The following is a 22,376-nucleotide window of genomic DNA, read 5'->3' on the forward strand; positions in this document are numbered from 1 at the left end:
TAATGATAGTATACAATCCTACTTATATTGGTAGAATATGAATATTCTTTGCAGTTTTACTAGGTTTTTTGTTGTTGTCCTTATGCATGCTACTTAAGCCATTATTCATGTAACCTTTTTATTTCTGAAGTTTTTAGCTTCTCTTTGAGTATTTTGCATGAACTCTGCTTTAAAAACTTGAATTTGCTGTGTTTTGTTACTCAGCTTATATGAGAGAGGTCTGGATGTTTGAAACAGAATCTGTGTTGTTTTTTAATGTTGTTATTTCTGGACTAAAGAGAGACTCAAAAATTACTTGTGAAGAAATTTTCAGAAGCAATGCATTTACAATATCCTGTTCTAAGAAACTAAATGTCTTTGTGTTAAATTTGTGTTTTCTAGTGATGTTTATTTGTCATCCAGAGACAGGCAAATACTTGACTGGCATTTTGCAAATCTAGAATTTGCTAATGCTACACCTCTTTCTACACTTTCACTGAAGCACTGGGACCAGGTAGGTAGTCAGTACTCAACAATTCACTAAAATCTTGAACTGTGTTTATTTCCTTCTCATGAAAGTTTGCCATTGTTAAGAATTTTTAACTGTTTAGTGTGTCTGCTTTTGTGCAGGTACTGAATTCTTAAGCGATTATTATTTGATGATGAAATTCCAGACGGCTTTTTGTTAGTGCCAAAACAATCTCTAACAGTACTGTCAGCTGAAAGTTTCCATACTTAATACTTGATCAGAAAGAATTCCAATTTATTTGATTCTGTTAAAAAAAGGTTTTGAAATATTTTTTGCCATTGTGTTGTTGATTATTTTCTGTTGACTTAGGGGACTTCATTATGAAAGCATGCTTTTTTGTGCCTCTTCATTTTAGGATGATGACTTTGAATTCACAGGCAGTCACTTGACTGTGAGGAATGGATATTCCTGTGTGCCAGTGGCCTTAGCAGAAGGGTTGGATATTAAATTAAACACGGCAGTTCGACAGGTTCGCTACACAGCATCAGGTACCCGGAACCCCCAGGAAACTTCTTTGAGGGAGTATGAGCACAGAAAGTAGATTTCAGTGCTTCTGGAAGTAGATGTGAGGACTGATAATTGTAAAACCCCTCCCTTTACGTGTTTGGAGTTAGATAAACAGCCACATTTCTTACTGGGATTGTGTGAGTAGTTGCTAGAGATTTACTAATCTTGAATGGTTTTTCGATTATTTCTGTGACTCATTTGACAGAGTCTTTTTCAGTTGTATTTACTGATTGTTCACATTTATTCTCTTATTTATTTACTTCGTTCATTTGGAGTAAGGGGTCTGGGACTGCTTTAAGGCTTGGTGCCAAAGGATGTGGTATTTGAAGGATAAATGAATGTAATGGAAGGAATGTATCTCTTTGTTGTTCTTGAAAACATTGGTCTTGGGAAAGTGTCAGCTGGGAGAGCAATGTAATGAGAGGCTAACTTTCTACTTACTGTTTATTTATAGATATATTTAAATAATATTTACTGGCCTGGATGGACCTTTATGCTTATTCCAGTAAGGCCATTTTCAAGTGCTACCTTAATTGTGTTTTCTGGAATAGAGCTAAATGGCCAGTAACAACTTGCCTACAAGTTAAGTACTGTTAGCTGTCTCTATAAACAAATTACTTGCTGATGTGGTTATAGTAATTTCTTTAATTTTTAATCCAATGCTCTTACCTCATGGCCTATTAAACTGTTTTTCTTTTCCCTTTCCAGGCTGTGAAGTGATAGCTGTAAATACCCGATCTACCAGCCAGACCTTCATTTATAAGTGTGATGCTGTGCTGTGCACTCTGCCCCTGGGAGTGCTGAAACAGCAGCCTCCAGCAGTTCAGTTTGTGCCACCTCTTCCTGAATGGAAAACTTCTGCAGTGCAGAGGATGGGATTTGGCAACCTGAACAAGGTACCACTGTCACTGGGGGAACTGCTGCAGGCCAGAGGTTGTCCTAGAGAGAATCTGAAATGTGGGTGGAACGTGTCTGGTGGGGCAGAGGAAGAATGCCTTTTCCACAGCTGTTTTGCTAGGGTTTGATGATGAACATTGTCTGAGGAACTGTAAGGGTCTCTTGTTGATTTCCCACACAGGCTTAAAAGAATTAAATTGCAGAAGTAAATATATTAGAACTTGTTAACCAGAAAATTGGTAAACTCTGAGAGCACACTAACCTGTGAAAGGCAGTTGTAGGCATATGCCTCTATGCATTATGTATATGCACTATATATTCACCAGATTTCCCTTTCATGATCTGTGCAGCGATAAACATCAATGAGTGTAATTGTCTTTATTTTCATTTTTCCCTTGTGCTCTCCCTAACTTTTGATTCTTTCTTTCTAGGTTGTGCTGTGTTTTGATCGTGTCTTCTGGGATCCAAGTGTCAATTTGTTTGGCCATGTTGGGAGCACTACTGCAAGCAGAGGAGAGCTTTTCCTCTTTTGGAACCTGTACAAAGGTAGCTGTGGTGCATGACTGCTTTTGCCAGTGTCTTATTTGTATCGTTTCAGATCTAGAAAAAAACAGTTAATAAAATGCTGTTAGTGTTCATATATGGGTATCATAAGAAGATAGTATTTTTAGGAAGACAAATGGAAGCAGAGAACAGCACTGATTGCAGACAGTTCTGTAGTAGGTTAGGGCAGCACATAGATAAGTGTGAGTTTACTAATGCTGGGGGTTCCAGGCTGTGCCTGTTAAATTCCATTACTACTACAGCAGCACTTTGCCATTAGTAGTTTTGGTTTATCTGTAGCTGGTAGTGCCACAATAGATTGTCTGGAGATCCCTGCAGCAAGGGTGCTGGTTTTGTTACTGCCATTCACCAGACTAAAAGCAAAGGGGTATATATAAGAAGCATTATTAAATGAGTTACTTGTTTTGCAGATTACCATGGGTTTTCTTCCATTCTGTCATAAGCAGGCCAGGTTTCTTTGTTAACTAGAAAAAATTGCTGTACAAGGGAAGTGCCTTTCTAGACTATTGAATTATTAAAATGTTTGGTAAGATTTTACTGGAGGATACAAGTAATGAGCCTTGGATAGCAAGGCTGTTCATGTGGCTTTTGTGGCTATATGATGGCTCTGTTATATAGTTAACAATAGGGTCATGGTTATGGTTTAGATGGAAAGATCATGCCATGTACAAATTAGCTTTACATGCTGAATCCTAAGCCTTCCTTCTCATGAAGATAGGCAGAGCAGGTGGAAATGAAACAGAAATGCATGTTGAAGCACAAGTAAGATGGCTGAAATAAAAAACAACAGTTACAATTTCTCATGGACAGTTGGGTAGCAGTTAATGTGGTTAGACTGTGAAACACTGAAACATCATTCCTGATGTTTTTATTTACTTTTTAATACATCAGTTCTCTTGATAATTCTAAATAGTACCATGGCACATATAAATCAACTTTCTTTTTGCTATATTGACATGATGGTGGAAAATTTAGGATTACTTTTGTTGAATTTATTTCATCTAAGTCTCTAACCTCGTGGCTTAACTGCAGATCCATGTTTATCCAAGTTCAACTTGTCTGATCAACATGTTCGATTTCAATAATTCAATTTTTTAATTTTTTTTTTCTCCTACATCCCCACAGCACCGATTTTGTTGGCCTTGGTAGCAGGAGAAGCAGCAGGGATCATGGAGAATATCAGTGATGATGTCATTGTTGGTCGGTGCCTTGCCATTCTCAAAGGCATCTTTGGCAGCAGCGCTGTGCCCCAGGTCAGTACAGCTTGGGCTGAAGGAGAGGGAATTACCAATATTATCAACTTATCAACATGTGTTGTCATCATGTTGATAATGGGAGAATAAACAGAGGAAACAGTACACACACAGCAGGTGTGTGCAGCTGGAAATGAGTTCCAACTGAGGATCTACAAGCAGTAGAGTCTGGTAATATATTGGAAAGATTTAAGGAATTGCCATCAAAGATTAATTTGTGTTATCACAGAATATAAATGTGGAGTTCCACCACTGACGTCAGCCCAAGGACTTTGTCCCTTATATTGTTGCAATTTGCATTGTTTGTATTTGTCACAAACTGTAGAATTTGCACTTTCTCAACACCTGAAGCTCCTGTCTTGTCTCAGCCTAAAGAGACGGTGGTGTCCCGCTGGCGTGCTGACCCGTGGGCCCGGGGGTCCTACTCCTACGTAGCTGCTGGATCCTCTGGAAATGACTATGATTTGATGGCTCAGCCAATTACTCCAGGGCCAGCCATTCCAGGTGCTCCACAGGTGAGAAATGTCCTAGTTATTTTTAGAAAAACCTCAAAACAGAATTGTTTTTCTGAGTAATTTGCGTACATACCTAAACACAAGTTTAGATAACTTGTATTTTATGATGGATGATTAAGACCTGTAAAATAATTAATGTTTTCATTCATGAATTCTGTCATCACAGGTTTGGTGCCATTTGTTTGCTAAAAAAAAAAGAGCATTTTTATTCAGAAAGCTCATCTTTTATTCAGCAAATTAATATTTTATTCATTTTTATTCATATTTGGTTATGTCTGAACAGAGTATTTAATATTATACCTGTATTTCATACTCCATATTTTTGTTGTCCATCACCACATTTAGGTGAGTTGTAGTGATTTGAAAGAGGGTGAAGGCCAGAGTGAGAAAAACAGGAATAAAATGTCTTCCAAATGTGAGGGCCAACACAGGGAAGGCAGGAGTCATCTCCAGGTCATGTTGAGGGAATCAGTTTTGAAAGCACTGCTAGGCAAAGCTGTGTGGCTTTGGCTTTATTTGAGTTCTTGTTCTAATGATACAAGTGATTAATACACACAGCTATGAAAAATTATTCCGTGCAGAATGTAATACACAACAGTTATTTTTCTCCCACTTGTTATGGTTCTGTGGGTAGTTTAAGGTCTCAGTTTAAAGAGAAACTGCTGATTTAAGCAAGATGTTGAAGTTTTTGTTTGCTTACTGTGCTATGAGTTCATGTTCCAGGATTAGAAAGTATTCTTCATAAGCATGGTTGATAGTAGAGTTACAGTTAGAGCTGGGACATGACCCTCCTCTGCCTCTCTGGCTCTGCAAACATTGCTTATCAAATAGAGCTTTATTTTCTTGCTAATTTGTACACAGCTTAAAATGGGTTCAGTTTGGCCTTTTATGCACCACCTTGACGTTCATGGAGATTGTGCTCAGAGGACTTCTAACATTCTTAAAGTATCATTTGCTGCAAAATCTGAAAACACCCGAGCAAAACCCCCGCTGTTGTTTCCCCACAGCCCATCCCTCGCCTGTTCTTCGCGGGTGAACACACCATCCGCAACTACCCCGCCACGGTGCACGGCGCGCTGCTCAGCGGGCTGCGGGAGGCCGGCCGCATCGCCGACCAGTTCCTGGGGGCCATGTACACCCTGCCCCGGCAGCCCACGCCCGGTGTGCCTCCCCAGCAGGCTGCCAGCCTGTGAGGGAACAGGGAGGCGGCAGAAGAGGAGCGCAGAGGCCACGGTGCTGCCGCTGTGGAGCCCGGGATGGAGATCCTCGAGTAGTTTGTAGCAGCGTCTGCTGAGAGCAGCCCGGGTTACTGTGCAAGCCTTGTCTGAGAACGGCCTTAGAGAAGCTCGCTGGACCTTTGGCTTGGCAGCCTTTTACAAAATCTTTGAGCTATTTGATGGGTCAGTGTAAACAGAACCCTTTACTGCAAAGCTGGTCAGGGACTTTGACTCTGCAGATACTTCTTGGAAGTCAAAATAGCTGGAGGGTTTTTTAGGGTGTTTGGGGTTTTTTTCTACCTATGTGTGTATTTACAGTTTGGTAATTGCACAAGGGCCTCTAGAAGCTGGTTGCTATGAATACTAGCTTAGTGTAGAATGTATGTAAATTTCTTTCTGGGTTTTTTTTTAATGACTTTGTTTTGAAGAGTACTATTTTTGACCAATTCTATTCCTGTCTGGCATTCAAGAATTTGGGGCAACTGTTTGCCTACCAGTAACAGCAAATCACACCTCTCCAAAATGGTTCATTGGCTGCTACACCATCTGCATCCTGCTGTAGAGTAACCTGGTAGCACTGAGTATGCTAAGCATACTGTTTTATTAAATACTTCCAACAAAAGAAAAGGTACTGAACTGTGTTCCAATGTCCTGAGGTGAACTCTGTGTGAAGTGCCTGGTGCTATACTGCTGACCACCTGTTGCAGTACATGAAACCACTGAATGCTTCCTGGTGTGTTAAACATCCCAAAGGAGACAGAAACGATCATCCCAGGGCACAGAACTGGAATGCCAATGCTTGTCCTTTAACAGGGACCAGAACAGGCAATGCTGATGGGGATGGGAGGAATGATAAGACAGCCCCAGCATGGAAATCCCTGCTTTGGAGCTGCTGTCTGATGTAGGACTATGGATAAAATGCCTTTGTGTGGCACAGGGCTGGCTGCTGCAACAGTATCACTGTCTGGCTGTGACCCCCTGCCTTTACCTGCAGCAGAACTGGTGACGCTCTTTGTCTAGCTGCTGTCTGTGACATGAACATGCAGTGCACCTACACCCCCTCATGTAGCATAGGCCTGCCCTGACAGACACCTGTATTCTTCATTATATCCACCTATTTTGGGATTCGCCTGTAATTTGTCTCTGTCCTCTCTATGGCCTGTCTTTGAGAAAGGGTCCATGTCCCACAGGTGGTGGAAATGCATTCCAAGAAACCAGCAAAGGGGGTGGCAGGAAGCTTCAGCACTAGTAGGATGGTGGCTAGAATCAGTATTTGTACTGGGAATCATTTTGATTTATTGTCTCAAGCCTCTGCTACAAAAACTTGAAAACAATTGTGTATGTTCACCTGTGCAACTGCTGACAGCAAGGAAGTGAGTCTGCGTTGCAGACCCTTGGATTGAAAAGCAAGTTAGTGAAGATAACAAGGATAAGAACACTAGGAAGCTGCCAGAAGGAAGGCTGCTGGGAACAAGTGACTGGATCCAGGCAGGCAGAGTGCCCTGTGCCAGTGAGCAGCAGTGCTGCACACTGAAAGCAGCCCGAGGTCAGCAGGACTGGCTCCAGAGCTGCTGGGTGCTCCTGGCCTCTCTGCAGGGCTCTGAGCATCACGCTTGGGGTGTGATGATGGTGTTGAGCAGCTGTTTACAAGGTCAGGAATCAGATGTAGGGGAGTTGTCAGCTGCAGCTCTGCATGTGATTCTGGAGGTGAATGTGCAACACTGCTTGACCTTCTGTGAGCAGTTTATCAGGAGCTCGGGGCAGGAGGCACTGACTGCCTGGGCGTGGGGCAGCACACAGGGTCTGACTCAACATCTCACCAACAAAGGTGATTTACAGCAGCAACCTTCTCACAGCTGCAGCTGAGGCAAAGAGGTTTGCAGCTCGAGTAGTCAGTACACCTGCTTGTAGGCAACAGGAGGACCACCTAAACACATTGAAGCAAGCATATGTGGCTGATCAAAAAGATCACAGTTGAAAAAAGCATTGAAAAAAAGTTGGAAAAAGCGAGGTTTTCTGGCTATTGAGCAGCAATGCCATGGTGGGTGGCCACTGGTCCAGTACACATCCTCAGTGGTGAGAAAGAATCCCCCTCTGGTATGTGTTAGAGCTGGAGGCACAGAACTGACTGAGAGCAGACGTGGCAGCGCTGGAGAATAACACCACTGGCACATCTACAGCTCTCTGCTGCTCTTAGCAGGCCCCACACAGCAGTGTTTTTGTAGCCATAGGTAAACAACCACCTCTTTAATGAAGTTCAGTAGCTGCCTGTGTGAACTGGGACAGAAAGGGCTCAGCCAAGCCAAATTCAGTTTTCTACGACAAATATTTAACAGCCGCTATCTCTGCAGGACTTCACCTTGCATTAATGAGCTCTACCCAGGGAGCAGCAGCTGAAGTGACAGCTATGGATGACTCCAAAAGTGCCCATCCATAATAACCCAATTTATAAAGCTTCTGAAAACATGTCCAGTCTTGGAACCAGAATAAACCAGATACAAGGGAAAGGTTTTTTTTCCTGTAAAGTATGGTGCACCCCTTGCAAATCAGTGTATTTTGAGTTGTGCATGGGCTCATCCTGTATGTGACAGCTGCTAATTCTACTTCTATCTGTGCTAACTCTGCCTGCACAATCAATACTGGCAAATTGTGAAAGAACTCCAACCAAGTGATTCATTTTACTCTGTAGCAATGCCCTTCCTCCCCCCATCCTCAGCAACGCCATGTCCAGCTCAGGGAGCCTCAGTGCAGAGTGGCTGTGTACAACTGGATGTGCCTGAAATGCAGCCTGGAATGGCTGTGTGAGATCTGCCTCAACCAAGGCACAAAATGAAGTACAAGGTCCTCAGCTCCAACACTGAACCACCCCACAGCACACAGAGACAGACAGACACAGACAGACACACACACAGACACACTCGGCAGCCCCAGTGCCTCTCCCAGGGGCTGCAGCACCCCTAGCAATGGGCACTGCTGTAAACACCACATCACACCGTGTAAAAAGAGAAGTGTTTATTGGTTATATACTGTATACTGACAGTGTTTGAGTCAGGAGAGACATGCAGTAAGTGTGTGTTTACATTTGGCATGCAGACTAAGAGCACTGTGTCACTGGAAGGAGGTGAGCACCATCTGTATCCACTGCGTGGGCAGCCTGGGGAGGAAAGCACTGGCTTTCCTCTACTCAGCATGCTGAGACAGGACAAGTTCTAAGAGGGTGGAACACTGCTCATAGCTCTATTGGACACAAAGTTTATTTTAGGGGAAAAGGCAATACTGCAACCCTGGAAAATCTGCTTAACTTGGATGAACCTGTGATTATGAAAAGATTTCTTGCATTATTTGTCTTCTAGCTAAGCTGCCCCACCCAAATATATGTTCACAAATACAAAAAAATAGATTTATTCTCTTAAAAATACATTCCATGCAGCCTGGAGTGCTGCTTCCCCAAAGCAGGAGCCGGCACTGCACGTGGGGCAGCCCAGGAGGATCCTTTGGGCCCTGGGTTCTGACCATTGGAGGCATCTGCAAACAATGGCTTTGTGTTCTGTGGCACAGCCTGCGGGAGGCTGGCCTGGAGCAGTGCCCTGATTGCTTCAGCAGTGTGCAAGGGTGGCAGAGATGAGGTCTACTACATTAGAGACGACACCAATGTGACTATTGCTTCGATCTGTAGCAAGGAAATTGCTTGTGTCAAGTGTCTCTTGAAGCACCAAGGCCCGTGGCTCTGCCCTGTGCTTCCTGCCCTTGCCCTTGCTGCGGTCCTGTCCCCGGGAGGCTGCGGGGCCAAGCTGTCACCCTACACCCTGCCAGGAGCTGGACAGGCAGCTCTGTGGGCTGCAGAGGTGTTCTGGACATGAAGGAAGCCGTTCCATGAAGCAGGAAGCTGCTGGGCCCTCAGACTGGAGCCAGCCCTTGTGGGGAAAGCACTGGCTCTCCAAAAGGGACCAGCAGCTGAGGTTCCTTGGGAGCAGCAAGCACTGACACACTTCCTCTGTACAGCAAATACATTTACAACTTTGGAATTACCCGAGGGCTCGATGCATGGCCTTGTGCATCATCAAGCCTACTGAAAAGCCTGTTATATTTATATGCTAAAACATTACAAATACTTCTTCAGTGATGGCAATATTTACACATATACTCTATTTTACAGCTGTTCAAAAAAGTGTGCAATTCGAGTAAACACATTGTGTTTCCTGAAGTCATTGCTATAAGATTAATAATACAATCAGCTCCTATTGCACTCATTGACTAGAGGGCATGGCCCCTTTCCATACTAGGTAGGGTTTTCTTTCTCAGGTTTAATCTCAGCTGTGGTAAAAACAACCCGTGTGCAGTTACCAAGTGACATCTGTGTCCAGTATTTACAAGCAGTGAAACTGAGTCTAGAGCAGGAGTTCAAGGTATCTGCTGTAAAATATTGAACAGATAACTGAGGCAGCTGGAGAAAGGAGAGACATCATCTGTGAGAAGCACCTGAAGACAGTGCCAGCAGCGCTGTGTTGCTGGGGCAGTAGCTGGGGCTAAGGCAGCTGAGCAGCAGGGTAAAGCCCTCCCGTTCCTCAGGCAAAGCCTGGTCCTGGCTGACAGGAGGAGAAAACCCAACAGCTAGTGCTGCTGGTGGTTCTTCCCTTGCACTTGAGACACGGGGCTGTGTTCCTGGGGTGAGCAGTGGGGTTGAAAAGCTAAGCCCATGTTTGGTGGGTAGGCACAGGGAAACCTGTTCACATGTTGAATCACAGGGATGCAGAGATTTCCTCACCACAACTGAAGCCGCTTCCCTTGGAAGGCTCTTTGGGAGCACCGTGCTAAGCCACATCTGTGCCAGCGAGGCGAGAAGGAGGAAGCTGGTGGATGTGTGGGGAGCTCCTGTGGAACGTGGAGCCGTGTCCTGCAGCAGGATGGGACTGAGGAAAGCCGTTCAGTCACTGCCCAAAGCGATCCTTGTCCTTCTCTGTGTGCAGTTTGTACAAGCTGCAAGTCCTGGGCAGCAGTGACCTAGGGCAGGGGAGCCCACACCACGCTGGGTTTCTGGAGCTGGAACAGCAGTGCCCAGCAGTGGCTCTTCCACAACCACTGGGACAGGTGACACAGCTGGAGAGCTGCTCAGCAGCAGGTTTGGGAGTGTGCAGAAAGGGAATCCCTGTGACATCTGAAGAGGCAGGTATGTGCCAAGATGCCTCCCAGCTGCTCCCAGAGTAAGCAAGCAGGTACTGAGGCATTTGGCAGATTTCTTTAGGAGGGGCAGAAGCAGCAGCCTGTGGGTGCAGAGCAGAGCAGAGCTGGGCACACAGGACAGGAGAAGCTGCTGCTGCTCAGGCAGTGCAGCTGGACCTGACAGCCCTGAGTGCTGAGCAGAGCAGGGGGCTCAGGAAGGATACAGCCATTGCACAGGACTGTTCCATCCACTGTGGTTTCAGACTGCACAATCCATAACGATTTCCAATCCTTCCTGATACGCGGGGGAGGCAATTCAGAAGTCTGAATTTAGCTTCAGAATTTCACTTTGATTTTTAGTTTGGAGTTTAAAATTTTTTCCCATTATCTCATTCTACTAGCATTTCTATGTCAATGGTAAGAGAACATTCGATACATTTTAATATAAAGATTATTAGAGCTGCCACTCAATACTAATTTAAAAGCATTATCTTTTTGTCTTCTTAGGGAAATTGACATGTATGTCATGACATGTAAAAGAATAAAATGAAGGGTTAAAAATATACACTTGGGAAAACATCTTTAAAATTCCAAAAAGAAACTTTTTTTTTTCAAAAATAATTCTTCCCTTCCTCCAAACAACCTTTATAAAAAAAATAATCATGTCACTAAAACACATCCCTTTTATAGAAATGTTTTCATAGATATTTTGCAACCAGCTCTATTTTTTTTATTTTATTTTTTTATTAATTTTTCTTCTCAGAATTGAGGTGTGTATTTCCCAGGCCAGGGAGGAGCTGTGGCACAAGGAGGTGCAGCACAGACACTCAGCTGTCTCCACCCTGTTTTGGGAAGGAACAAGGACATTCTGCTTGTCTATGAAGAAAAGCACTTGTTTCTTTTTCTCTTAGGGCTCAACTGCCTTGCACAAGCCACAGAGTTATTGCCTGCAGAGTGTAACACATAAAAGCTTCAGATAAATGGTACCCTGGTCCCAGGCAGGAGGAGGTGTTGCTGCTGTGTTGGTTTGGCTCAGTGGATGACTTCTTGGTGCAGGATCTCAACTGGTGATGAGTAGATTATGCAAAGCTTGTTGCAGAGACTGACAGTGATAGGGAACCAACTCCTAAACATTTCCTGCTCTCCTTCCCTCTCAATTTGTAAAGTAACCAGTGGGGAATGGTCTCCTCTTGCCTAGAGACAAAGGGTGCTGGAAACACAGGTACTGAGGTGACTCCTACCCCAGGCAGCAAGTTGATACGAATTATTTTAATATTAGGAGAATGCAAACTCCATATGAACTGAAAGCTTTCAGTTGTGGTGGGTGTCATGGGCTGGTGGATGTAATCACACCGCTGGGATCTTGTGTGAACACAGGTGAATAAAAAGTTCTCTGTTGTGCAAGGAGTACCATTGTTCAGAGAGGGTAGGTAGTCAGAGTTTCCATATGGAGACAGACCTATCGTCCTACAGGGAAGATGAAGTTTGCAGGTACAGAGATGAGAAGTGGGAGTCCCCTGAGCAAAGTCTCTGCAGCTGCCTCTTCAGCAATGAAGAAAAAGAATTGACTGGTAAAGCTCCTGTACCTTTCAAAATCGCTTTACAAAACTGGTTTCAGGCTAGTTGAAGCCTCTGGAGAGGTTACAAACAGGTGTGATGCCTGTGAGCTTGGTACTATCCTGCCCCTTGCTTCACCGTGGTCACTGAGAGGAAGGGAATGCTGCTCATCTCCGAGATGTCCGGGAAGCCCGGGCAGTGCCCTGGAAGAGACAAACCCACGAGGTCACACACTGCCCTCAAGCCACAGCTGCCCCTGGAGCATTTCAGCTCTGCAGACAAGATTGCAGCTGCCCTTGGCAGCCATCCCAAATCCCACCAGGATCACAGTGCCACGGTGCTGGGGGGAAGAGCAGTGACAGGAAGAGTTTGGAAGACGGCCTCTGTCAGCTGGGAGTAACCCCAAAGCAGAGGGACCCTGCCCTGCCTGCTGCAGGCTGAGGTTCTGAGCTCTTCCCATGCTGTCATTTACCCATTTCCACACCCAGCATGTGGGTCCTGAAGTGAAATGCAGAACATCTGGTAACAGGAGCTGGAGCACACCTCTTGTTGGGCTCCTGCAGTCAGTGGAGGTCTGGGCAAGACAGGAGACCCAAATGATTGTGTGCCTGTTACAAGGATGACTTTACCAAAGTTTTTATTTGCTGTTGATCCAGTCTGTGCAAAGGAAGCACAGCATAGCCTCAGATAGAGGAGTCTGTACCTGGCCAGATGAATGGCACCATGGGTTAGACCTTTTGATGACCACACAGAATATTGCTGGGTTGCCTCTTTCCTCAGCTACCAACAAGGACAGTGTCACTTCACTGCTCTCTGCTGCAAACACTTCCTTTCTTTAAATGTCAGTCTGCAAAGCTCAGCTGAGCCCTCTGGATCTTAATTCTGTGCCACTCAGAGTGAAGTATGACTCTGCAGGGCACCCAGCTGCCTCTCTGCAGTCCTGCTGCTCTCATAGCAAGATTCAGCTATGTCCAGTGAAATAACTGGCAACAGGTTGGGGGGTCTTAGATATTTCCTGCTATGGATGATCCATAAATGGAAAGATGCACTTTGCTTTGGCCAGCTGAAAGGGCCAAGAGAGAATTCCAGGAGAAAAAAGAAGTATTTTTTACAGATTTAAGCATGACTGTATACCTGAGAAATCAGCCTGGACCCCTATATTGTCAGAAGGATGCCCCTGTGAAGAGGCTGAAATACACATTTATTTTAATTTTTCAAGCAATAAGTCATCATGACTATAATGTAGGCCATTTTCTACTCCTTTGTGAGTCCAGAAAGATGTGTTTTAGGTGGCAGAGCAGCAAGGGTGTAGCAGCAGAGAAACACTCCAGTAGTACAGCTGCCAGCTGAGGCAGGGACTCTGCTTTTGTCTCTCCAAATGTTTTTTTCCATCCCTAATTGATTCATGTACTAGAGGATGACTACATGCACTGCCACTCAGTCCTCAGAGAATATTCTTAGCCATAAAAAGCTTGCTGAAACAAGTTTAAAACACAAAATACAGCAGCCACTGGGAGTAGCCCTGGGAGTGCTAACTTCAGACTTGATTTCTCCTACAAGAGTGGAGACTTTTTGGACAATTTCTCTGAGTTAGATTACTGGCAGGTCAGTTCAGATTAATTATTGACTTCTTGTCCCACATACCTGCTCCTCTCCTTGGAGCCCTGGTGGTGCAGGGGAGCTGGATTCAGGGTCCTGCAGCTCCACCCTGGTGGCTATCCTTTTCCCCAGAGTGTCAGCCTGCAGGAGGTACTCAGAAGAGCCATACTGCTTCCTTCTGGAACTGGACACAAAATCCTTGCTTTCATCCTGTATAAAGGAAAATAAAAAGGGTTGGAACCCAGGGTGTATGAAGGGTCTGGAATGGCAGGGGAGTCCTAATCCCAGGTTTGCAGTGTAAGGTGTGGGCTTGAGTCCCTTTAGCAAGGAGGGAAATCACCAGGCCAGCTCTGACATGGCCTCATTTATGTGCTATTTTGTAAAGATTTTTTTCTCAAGAACCATCCAGTAATTTTAACCCAAGTTATGAGTGCACAGTCACAAAACAGAACGGATCCCTTGGACAAAACTACTGAGGTTCAAGGAAAGATGAAACCACTGACGTGGTGTGGCTGGCTGCTTAAATAAGAGCCTGTGTGGAGTCAGGGGCAGTGAATGGTGATAGATCCTGTAACTGGGTTTGCATGGCAAGGTTTTGGTAGGGGATGGGAAGAGCTACCAGGGTGGCTTCTGTGAGAAGCTTCTAGAAACTTCCTCCATGTCCCTCAATGTCCCCAATGCCAGCTGGCTCTGGGATGGACCTGCCACTGGCCAAGGCCAAGACCATCAGAGAAGGTAGCAGCATCTCTGGGATAACATAGTAAGAAGGAAAAAAAGTTATTGCACAGAAGTGATTGTGGCCAGGGAGAAGAGCAAAGTGAGAACATGTGAAAGGAATAGCTCTGCAGATGCCAAGGTGAGGCAAGAGTTCCAGGAGCCAGAGCTGGTAATAAATTAAATTAATTTCACCAGGTCAAGTCCATCTTGCAACAGTGATCTGTGGGTGATCTCTCCCTGCCTTTATCTCACTCAAGAACCTTTCATTCTGTTTTCTCTCTCCTGTCCAGTTATGGAGGGGAGTGATAGAGAGAGGCTTTGGTGAGAGCCTGGCATCCAGCCAGGATCAACCCACTACAGATATGGTGTACATCTGCACCTACACCTGCCCTGTACGTTAGTCCCCAAAGCAGAGGAGAGAAAGGGCAAGAGGCAGCATATCCCTGGGCACTGCCTGAGAGACTTTTCCAGCAGATGCACTTCTACCATCAGAAGTGGTGGTGATGGCTTCTCTTGAAGCCTGCCTTCAGAATTTTGGCAAATTCATGTAGCAGACAGCCCCCAGCTCTGGTCATATTAATGTCAGAGGCACAAGAAAACCATGCATTCATCTGACATTGCTGCTGCTCATCTGCTCCCTGCCTGCCAGCACATTTGCACTAATTTTCATTCAGCATCACACCAGAGGAATACAGACTTGGCTCTGTGAAACACAAACCCTGACTGCTCGAGGTCTTGCATTGCCTCAGGTCTTTAGGCAGCCGCAGAAGGCTGGCTGCCAGCAGCAGAGGGAGCTGGTCCCCAGGCTGCAGCACCCACTCATCCATCAGCAGCTCCTGCTCCCTGCAGCTCCCAAAGCAGCATTTACAAAGATGTCCCAAAGCTGCATTACAGAGTTGATGCCTACTGTAGCTTCATTGGAGACACTTGCCCACATCAGCAATACACAAAGGGAGGTTACAGTGGAAGATAGAAAGATTTTGGCAAAAACAGCACAGATCCCACATTTCCCACGTAAGATTCTTAAGGCAATGTCAGACTGTAGAAAGTGGAGCTGGAAAGAGTGACAGTGATACCTCCATAGTACAGCTCAGTGCCCAGCCTTCTGCCAGAGAAAATAGCTACATCTTTAACTGAAACACAGATCCCAGCAGAAAGAAGCTGCTTTGATATGAGGCACATTATAAGCCTGAAGATACTCCTCAAAGGGTTTTTTCCCAAGGGCATATGCAACAATTTAAGTTGCATACAATTTGATATATCTAGTATAATTGAGTATCTGCAGTCTTTCAGGTTAACTTCATACTCCTCATTTACAAATTAAAAGTACACAGTCTATGACCAAGAAGTCAGGTTTGTAACTATGTGGCGCCAGGGGTGATTTTATTGCAAAGAATGATGCAGAGAGATCCTGAGCTCAGTTCTGTGTGAACTAACCATGTGGCAAGGTTGGAAGCCAGCTAATTCTGGATATATTTGGGTTGACCAGGCAGAGATCAGGTGCTCTGTCATGTCCACCTCAGCTGCTGTGAGGATACACTGCACAGCTGGCAAATTTGATCTGACAGCAACCCAGAGAGCACCTGCAGAATGCACTGCAGAGCTACATTCAGCCCTGAGTGGGCTGGCAGGAGGAAAATTGAAAAGAAATCCTTAAGTGCCACTGTTTAGGGCTCCACAACCAACCACATGTGAACTCAGTTGTGAGAGGTAAGGTTGTGGGTGTAATGAATTGAAACTCCTGGGATAAAGTACACCCGAGGAATGGATCTCTAATTTCCCAAGCACACAAACTGCTGTTATGCAAAAGGACAACTTCAATCATATCAGCTCTGCTTGGCTTCATGAATGAGCAGTTCAGATTGCCTGTGACCCACCCTGGCCAGGGAGACAATGTAGTCTCAGTTTCCAAATGTAGCTGGAAGGCCATCCTGTACTTTCTAACACCAGGAAACAGACTCTCTGCAAAGCTAAGTGCAAATTTTTCTGTGCTTCTCATAGCCAGAGAAGTGCAAGAGAAGGTTTGAAAATGTAAAACTCTTTGCCTATCTCCACCAGTTCATCTTTGTCAATGCTGAAATCATTCAGTTATGAACCTATTCCCTCTGCCCCCAGCCCTGTCAGATTATCCAACTTGCTTCCTTCCTGCAGACTGGCAATAGCAGCACCTGCTCAGAGTAGTGCTAAATGAACAGCAGAGGCAGGAGCTGCAGCACAAACCAGTGTGGGCTTTAATGGCCAGAAGGGTACGTGCTGCCAGGGAGTTCACCTGAAATCTGCCAGAGCCTGCAGCTCCAGCACATCTCACCAGAACAGTTCCCTGCATGTGTCACTGCTTCCAGGGACTCTCCTCACTGGTACCAGTCAAAGGAACAGGGAAAGAGCTATCCTTGTGGCTCTTGCTCCTTTTCAGGTAGAATATGGATACAGAACAAGGAAGGAGCAGCCTTGTGTTACCAACCACCATCCATCTGTTTAGGAGATGGCCAGGAAGCATTTCCAGACCAGAGTCTGGTTTTATGTGGGAAAACCATGAAGCTCTTACCAGAAAGAGATCAATCGATCGATCTATCGATCTATCTATCCATCCATCCATCTCTACAGCTGCCATTAGAGCTACAACTCTGCCTCGGACACAACTCCACTCAAATCTGCTCATTTCCACCGTTTTTTCATTGCTACTCCAAATTTAAAATGCCACACAAAGTCACTCTGAAAAGCATACCACATCCTACTTAAGCTGTGACTGTGTCTTCCCTGATGCTACTATGTAGTTATTCATATGGCATTACAAGACCCAAGCAGATGGATCTCATTTCAATAAGGCTAAATCTGGTAACTCACATATGAGAAAGCTGTGGGCGCTGTGAATTGTGAATTCACTGAAGGAAGACAGCAGGAGCTGGGAGAGGCAGCACTTAGGAAATAAGCTGTAAGAATTTGAAGTCACGCATCCTACAACTAACAGGCAACTTGGAAAACCTCATCAACTGAAAGAGTTGAATGCAGGATACTTACAGGTGGTGTGGTCCGCTGCCAAGCAGCAGCTGCTGCAGGATCATTTGCACAGCTCCTGCGTGTCAGCAGCTCAGATGCACTTAAATTACTTTTGGTCCTTCGGGACCCCAGTTCAGGGGCACTCCAGGAATTAGCTGTGGCACTCGTCCTTGATGAACTCTGCTCCATGAAGTCTGTTTTTGAACTATTCCCCTCCTCTTCTAAAAGGTCCACTGAGGACCTACATAAGTTTGTGGCACTGAAAGTTGCACTTTTCTCCGCTTTGGTTTGAGAGTCCTCCAGGGAATGAAGGCCTTGTCTTGTTCTCCAGGAACTTCTCACAGTGACATGCTTTGTTTCGGATGAGCCTGCCTCTGACGAGCCATGGCTCTTCCAGCTGATTGTCTCCAAAGGTGTCTCACTGTTCTTCTCCACGAGCTCAGAAGTCTTCAGCATAATGCTGCTTCTCGAGACCACTGTTTCAGCTTTACTTCTCGGCACTGCCTCTCCACTTCTGTCTGTCTCAGATGACTTCACAGCACTTCTGTTAACTGAGACCTCAAAGGGTGAAGGGACATTGTTTGTTATTGATGATGAAGGCTCATTTGAAGCAACTCTGATGTTGCTGGTGGTAACATGCCTTTCCTTTGCTGCTATATCTGCAGTGGTTCTTGGAGCTGTTGGCTCAGAAGGAAAGATTGTGATGCTGCTTGTCATTTTATTTGTTACTGTTTTAAAAGTAGACTTCTGTTTTTCTGATTCTGGCTCTGAAACAGTCCCTCCCATGATTGCCTTCATATCCTTCTCAACAATTGCTGGTTTAATGATGGCTTTTGATCTCAGAGCTTCTCTAGGGCTGAAGGATCTTCTGGATTTCAATCCTGCAGTGCTGGCATCTGATGGTTTTATGCACTTGGTAGAGTCTTCATCATTCACAGTTTTTTGGTCATTTTCAAAAAATGATGCTCTAAAAACTCCCCTAGAATTGGAGAACTGCTTGGAACTGACTTTCTTTCTTGTCTCAAAATCTGACTGAGTGGTTGGTTTTTTACTTCTCCCTGATTCTTCATCTGAATTAAGTTTTTCCTGGTTACTCTGGATGGTTTTGGAGTCAGTTTTTAAACCCATATTTACATGATCAGTTGCTGAACTTGAAGACTGCTCCGTGCCTTCTTTATCAAGACCTGTGACCATCTGCAGAATGTCTTCCTGACTCCTGGAGTGATGGGAACGCTTTGTGAGCATTGAAAGCTTCACGCTTTCAAGTGATGTGTCAGCAGCTTCTTTTTCCTGGGAGATTGCCACCCTTTTAGCCCTCCCCTCTGAGGGTTGTCTGTGTGATGCAGCAAAAGATGCTGCTTCCACTTTAGAGCCAGCAGAGTCTGACACACTGGAGGACACGTGGTACCTGTATGCTGAGGCTGTGCCATTGGAAGAGGTGTGGTTACCCCTTGTGAGCTGTGTGTCCCCCAAGCACTCACTGACTTCAGCCTGACTTGTTTTCAGCTTCTCAGCCAAAGAACCCATTGATTCTCCTTTGCTTGACCTTTCATCCCGTGTGTCAGCACCATTTTGGCAGCTGCCACGGAGCACCTGAGATGGCTTTTCAGCCTTGGATCTCAGGCTAGTATCACCAACAGGTTTGGAAGGTGCTTTCCAAGCTTTCTGCTCCTGTGCAGCAGGAGGATATCGGCTGAGGACAGATGGCTGCTCTTTGGATCTCTTCCCCTCATTCTGCATGATGGAGCTTTCTTTCTGACCAGAAGAAATAGTGGAAACTAAAGATTTCTCTTCCAATCTTCTTGTATCTGTGACAGCAGTGTCTGAAAGGGCAGATGCACCAGAAGCTCTCCCTGCTTTTCTGTTCATTAAGCTTGGACTGGGCACCTGCTTACCACCATGGCTGTAGCTGTCATTACTGATAGAGAAGTCTCTGTTTCGTGCTCTTTCCCGGCGCTGCTGCGGTGAGAGCTCCCTTGGCTTGTGCTTAGCAGCTGTCAAATCAGTCATGACACCTCTGTATTTGGGTCGGTCATGCTTTCCCCTGCTAGAAAAGCTTGTATCTTCATTTTCAACTTCTCCATTCTCCAGATCTTTCTGTTTCTTTATTTGCATTTTTATTTCCTCTAGCTGACCTGTTAAGAGTTTGTTTTTATTCTGCTCACTTAAGTAACTGTCTTGCAGATCATTATTTTTGGCTCTCATTTTTTTAAGTTCTTCTTCTAAAGATTCAAAATGTTTGATCTGAATTTTAAGTTTCTCAATTTCTTGGGTGAGATCTTTCACTTTGTTGTCTTCCTGATTTTTATTCTTTTGGTTTTCTGATTTATTCCTGGTTTCATTTTCTACGTGTTTCAGGTAATCCACACTTCCCTTCCTCCTGGTCTCCTTAGAGGGCAGTGCAGAAGTCAAGTCATCTTCAATTCTCATATCATTTCTTTCCAGGAGATTGTTGGATGACCTTTCTAGCAAGTTGGATGCATTTCTAGTTTGATCTGCCCTATTTAGTTTATTGTTTTGTTCTAGTTTCTGTGTTAGCTCCTGGATTATTTTTTCATTTTGCTTTTCTCTTTCGTTAAAATGTTTTCTTTCTGTGATAAAGCTCAGAGCTAAGGACTTCAGCTTTTCTAACTCAGCTGTTAAGGTCTGTTCAGTTTTATCCAGCCTGTCCTCAGATGATTCCAGTTCTTTCACTTTCACTCTAAGTATTTCTAATTCTGTAGATATCTTTTTGGTCAAGTTCTTTTCTTCATTGAGGCTAAGACACAGCTGTGTACAGTCATTCTTGCTCCTGCTGAAAGCCTCCTCCAGCTTCTCCAGCTCTGCCATTCTCCTCTGAAGGAGCTCAATTTCTGACTTCAGATCTCGAGTGAGGCTCTCCTCCTCTTCAAGTTTTTCTTTCATTAATCTGCAAAGCTCTTCAGCCTTCCTAATTTCTTCATCCTTGCCTTCAATCTTCAGCACTCTTTTCCTCAGGGCTTCAATGTCAGCCAGCATGCTGGAATTGCTGCCTTCTGCCTGGATAACTTTGTCCTGGAGGTCAAGCAATTCATCCTCTGCTTTCTGCAGATTTTTAGTTGCTTCCTCCAGTTCATCAAGGCGGCGACTAAGGCTCTGCAATTTGAAGCGTAGGTGCCGGTTTGAGGTTTCCTTGTAACCTGTACATTCTGCCATGATTATTTTATTCCTTTTAGAGTAAAGCTTTTCTTAGTCTGGGTGAATGGTATACACCTTGTATATTTCCAGTATGTTATTGTTCCTTTGAGCAGAGGCAATCTCACCCTGAAAGAAAAAAATGCTCAATATCAATATAAGAGCTCAGAATATAAACATGCTGACTGTTTAAGTTAGGCTATAAATGCTTATATAAATAAGTTTTTAATTAAACACATTTCTGAGTACTAAATTAGGTGAAATGAAATTGCAGAGAAGAGCCAGAGTCTGTTTACTTTGTTTTTTTTCCAAAAACAGCCTGTTCCCATAGCCAAGGTCAGGAAGGGTTCTCCTCTGCTGCTCTGCACAGGTGGTTTGTGCATCACCAGTGGATCTTCACCCCCTGCTCACAGTCAGTGCAGCTGCTCACGGGTGAGATCCCAGGCTGCAGAGGGTCACACCCATGCAGGACTCAGGTGCTGCACATGCAGCAGACACCTCTCTTTCCAGCACCTCTCCTGAAGATTCAGTGATGAAGATTCAAGAACCATAAACAGAATTAGAGAAAGGCAAACCCCAGCCATATGGTAACCACTGAGGATGGGGCAAGCCCCTCACAGGGGGATAGAAGGGATTGGGAGCTGCTGCCATTTGACACTGCCAATATTTCTCTGGCATCTCAGGCTGCTCAGCAGAAATCCTCACCTGGGCTGTTGTCACATCCCAAGGACACTCTACCAGCAGAGTTTCAAGTTTCTCCCTCCCATTTCAAAAGCTGTTGTTGCCCTCAGCTGCCACCCACTCACCCACCCAGGAGATGAGCAGTTGCTTCTGCCTCCCCTTGCTACTGCTGAGCATGAGCAGCAATTAGAACACATCAGCACACTCAATGTGAACTCTTCCAGCTCAGAGCTGGCAGGGTGTTTTTTAAGCAGCCCCTCTGTGCTTTGAGGGAGGAGCAGGAAGGGGCCCCTGGGCAGACCAGAATGGCTGCTGGGAGGATCTGAAGTCCCCCTCTGGCACTCGGCATTAGCACCGTGCTGTCCTGGGCCTGAGGCACGGCCCAAAGCATGCGAGGGCTGCTGCAAACCTGAGTGGAGATATGGTGACTGCAGCTCTCTGATCTGCACCTGAAGCTCAGGCAGTCTGCCTTGGAACAGGACTTGACCTCCAGAATTTTTGTGGACCTCTCTGCAGAGGAAAGACGCAGGAGTTTCCTATTGCATAGTGTCAAGAAGTGATGAGCAGGGTGTGAGGAGGAGACAGTGCCAGCCAGGGAGGCAGCAGCACCTCACACAACCCCCTGGGATGGAAGAGATCCATTTCCAGGCAGGCAGGGACCGGGGCTGTGGACAGACACCTGTCACGCACACCACAGGGACCCTCCTGGTGCACACTGGGCACCCTGTGACCCTCTCCTGGAGGACCTCCCTCCCTCCCTGTGGGGGAACCATCCCACGTGCTTGTTCTCAGGCTCTTCCCTGAAAGGAGCACTGCAAACAGTAACCTGGAGAGGAACCCTGGCATCCAGTGCACCCAGCCTTGCTCACATGCCTGTCCCCTCCCGTACCACCACGGCCGTGTCCTGCTCCTGGACCACCTTCCCTCACGCTGTCCATGCCCCGAGCCCACTGCAGCTGCCTGCAGGCAGGAAACGCTGTTCAGACCCCAGCAGAAGCCCACGAGAAACGTCACGGGACCGGCACAGGAAAGGCCACAGCCAGCAGATTGG

The 22,376-nt window shown here is 45.5% G+C and overlaps 2 protein-coding genes across 3 annotated transcripts in view; one reads left to right on the top strand and one right to left on the bottom strand.

The window, feature by feature from the left end:
* Positions 1–9,649, top strand: part of KDM1A (lysine demethylase 1A) — a gene marked incomplete at its 5' end in the record, with an annotated part of 30,076 nt that extends 20,427 nt beyond the window's left edge. The window contains 7 exons of the mRNA XM_015649063.3: positions 382–493; positions 864–996; positions 1,724–1,911; positions 2,344–2,458; positions 3,602–3,729; positions 4,098–4,244; positions 5,252–9,649. Of these exons, the coding sequence (XP_015504549.1) occupies positions 382–493; positions 864–996; positions 1,724–1,911; positions 2,344–2,458; positions 3,602–3,729; positions 4,098–4,244; positions 5,252–5,437 (1,009 nt within the window). The remainder of the gene's footprint in view (positions 1–381; positions 494–863; positions 997–1,723; positions 1,912–2,343; positions 2,459–3,601; positions 3,730–4,097; positions 4,245–5,251) is intronic.
* A 1,618-nt stretch (positions 9,650–11,267) lies between these two features.
* The window catches only part of LUZP1 (leucine zipper protein 1), a 29,999-nt gene continuing 18,890 nt past the window's right edge, over positions 11,268–22,376 (bottom strand). For both annotated transcript variants that reach the window (XM_015649260.3, XM_019008883.2), the window contains exons 2-4: positions 17,513–20,773; positions 13,823–13,987; positions 11,268–12,381 (exon numbers count right to left, since the gene is read on the bottom strand). In XM_015649260.3, coding sequence (XP_015504746.1) covers positions 12,346–12,381; positions 13,823–13,987; positions 17,513–20,665 — 3,354 coding nt within the window. In that variant the 5' untranslated portion in view covers positions 20,666–20,773 and the 3' untranslated portion in view covers positions 11,268–12,345. The remainder of the gene's footprint in view (positions 12,382–13,822; positions 13,988–17,512; positions 20,774–22,376) is intronic.

This window comes from Parus major, chromosome 23 (assembly GCF_001522545.3).
Source record: "Parus major isolate Abel chromosome 23, Parus_major1.1, whole genome shotgun sequence".
Classification (NCBI taxonomy): domain Eukaryota; kingdom Metazoa; phylum Chordata; class Aves; order Passeriformes; family Paridae; genus Parus; species Parus major.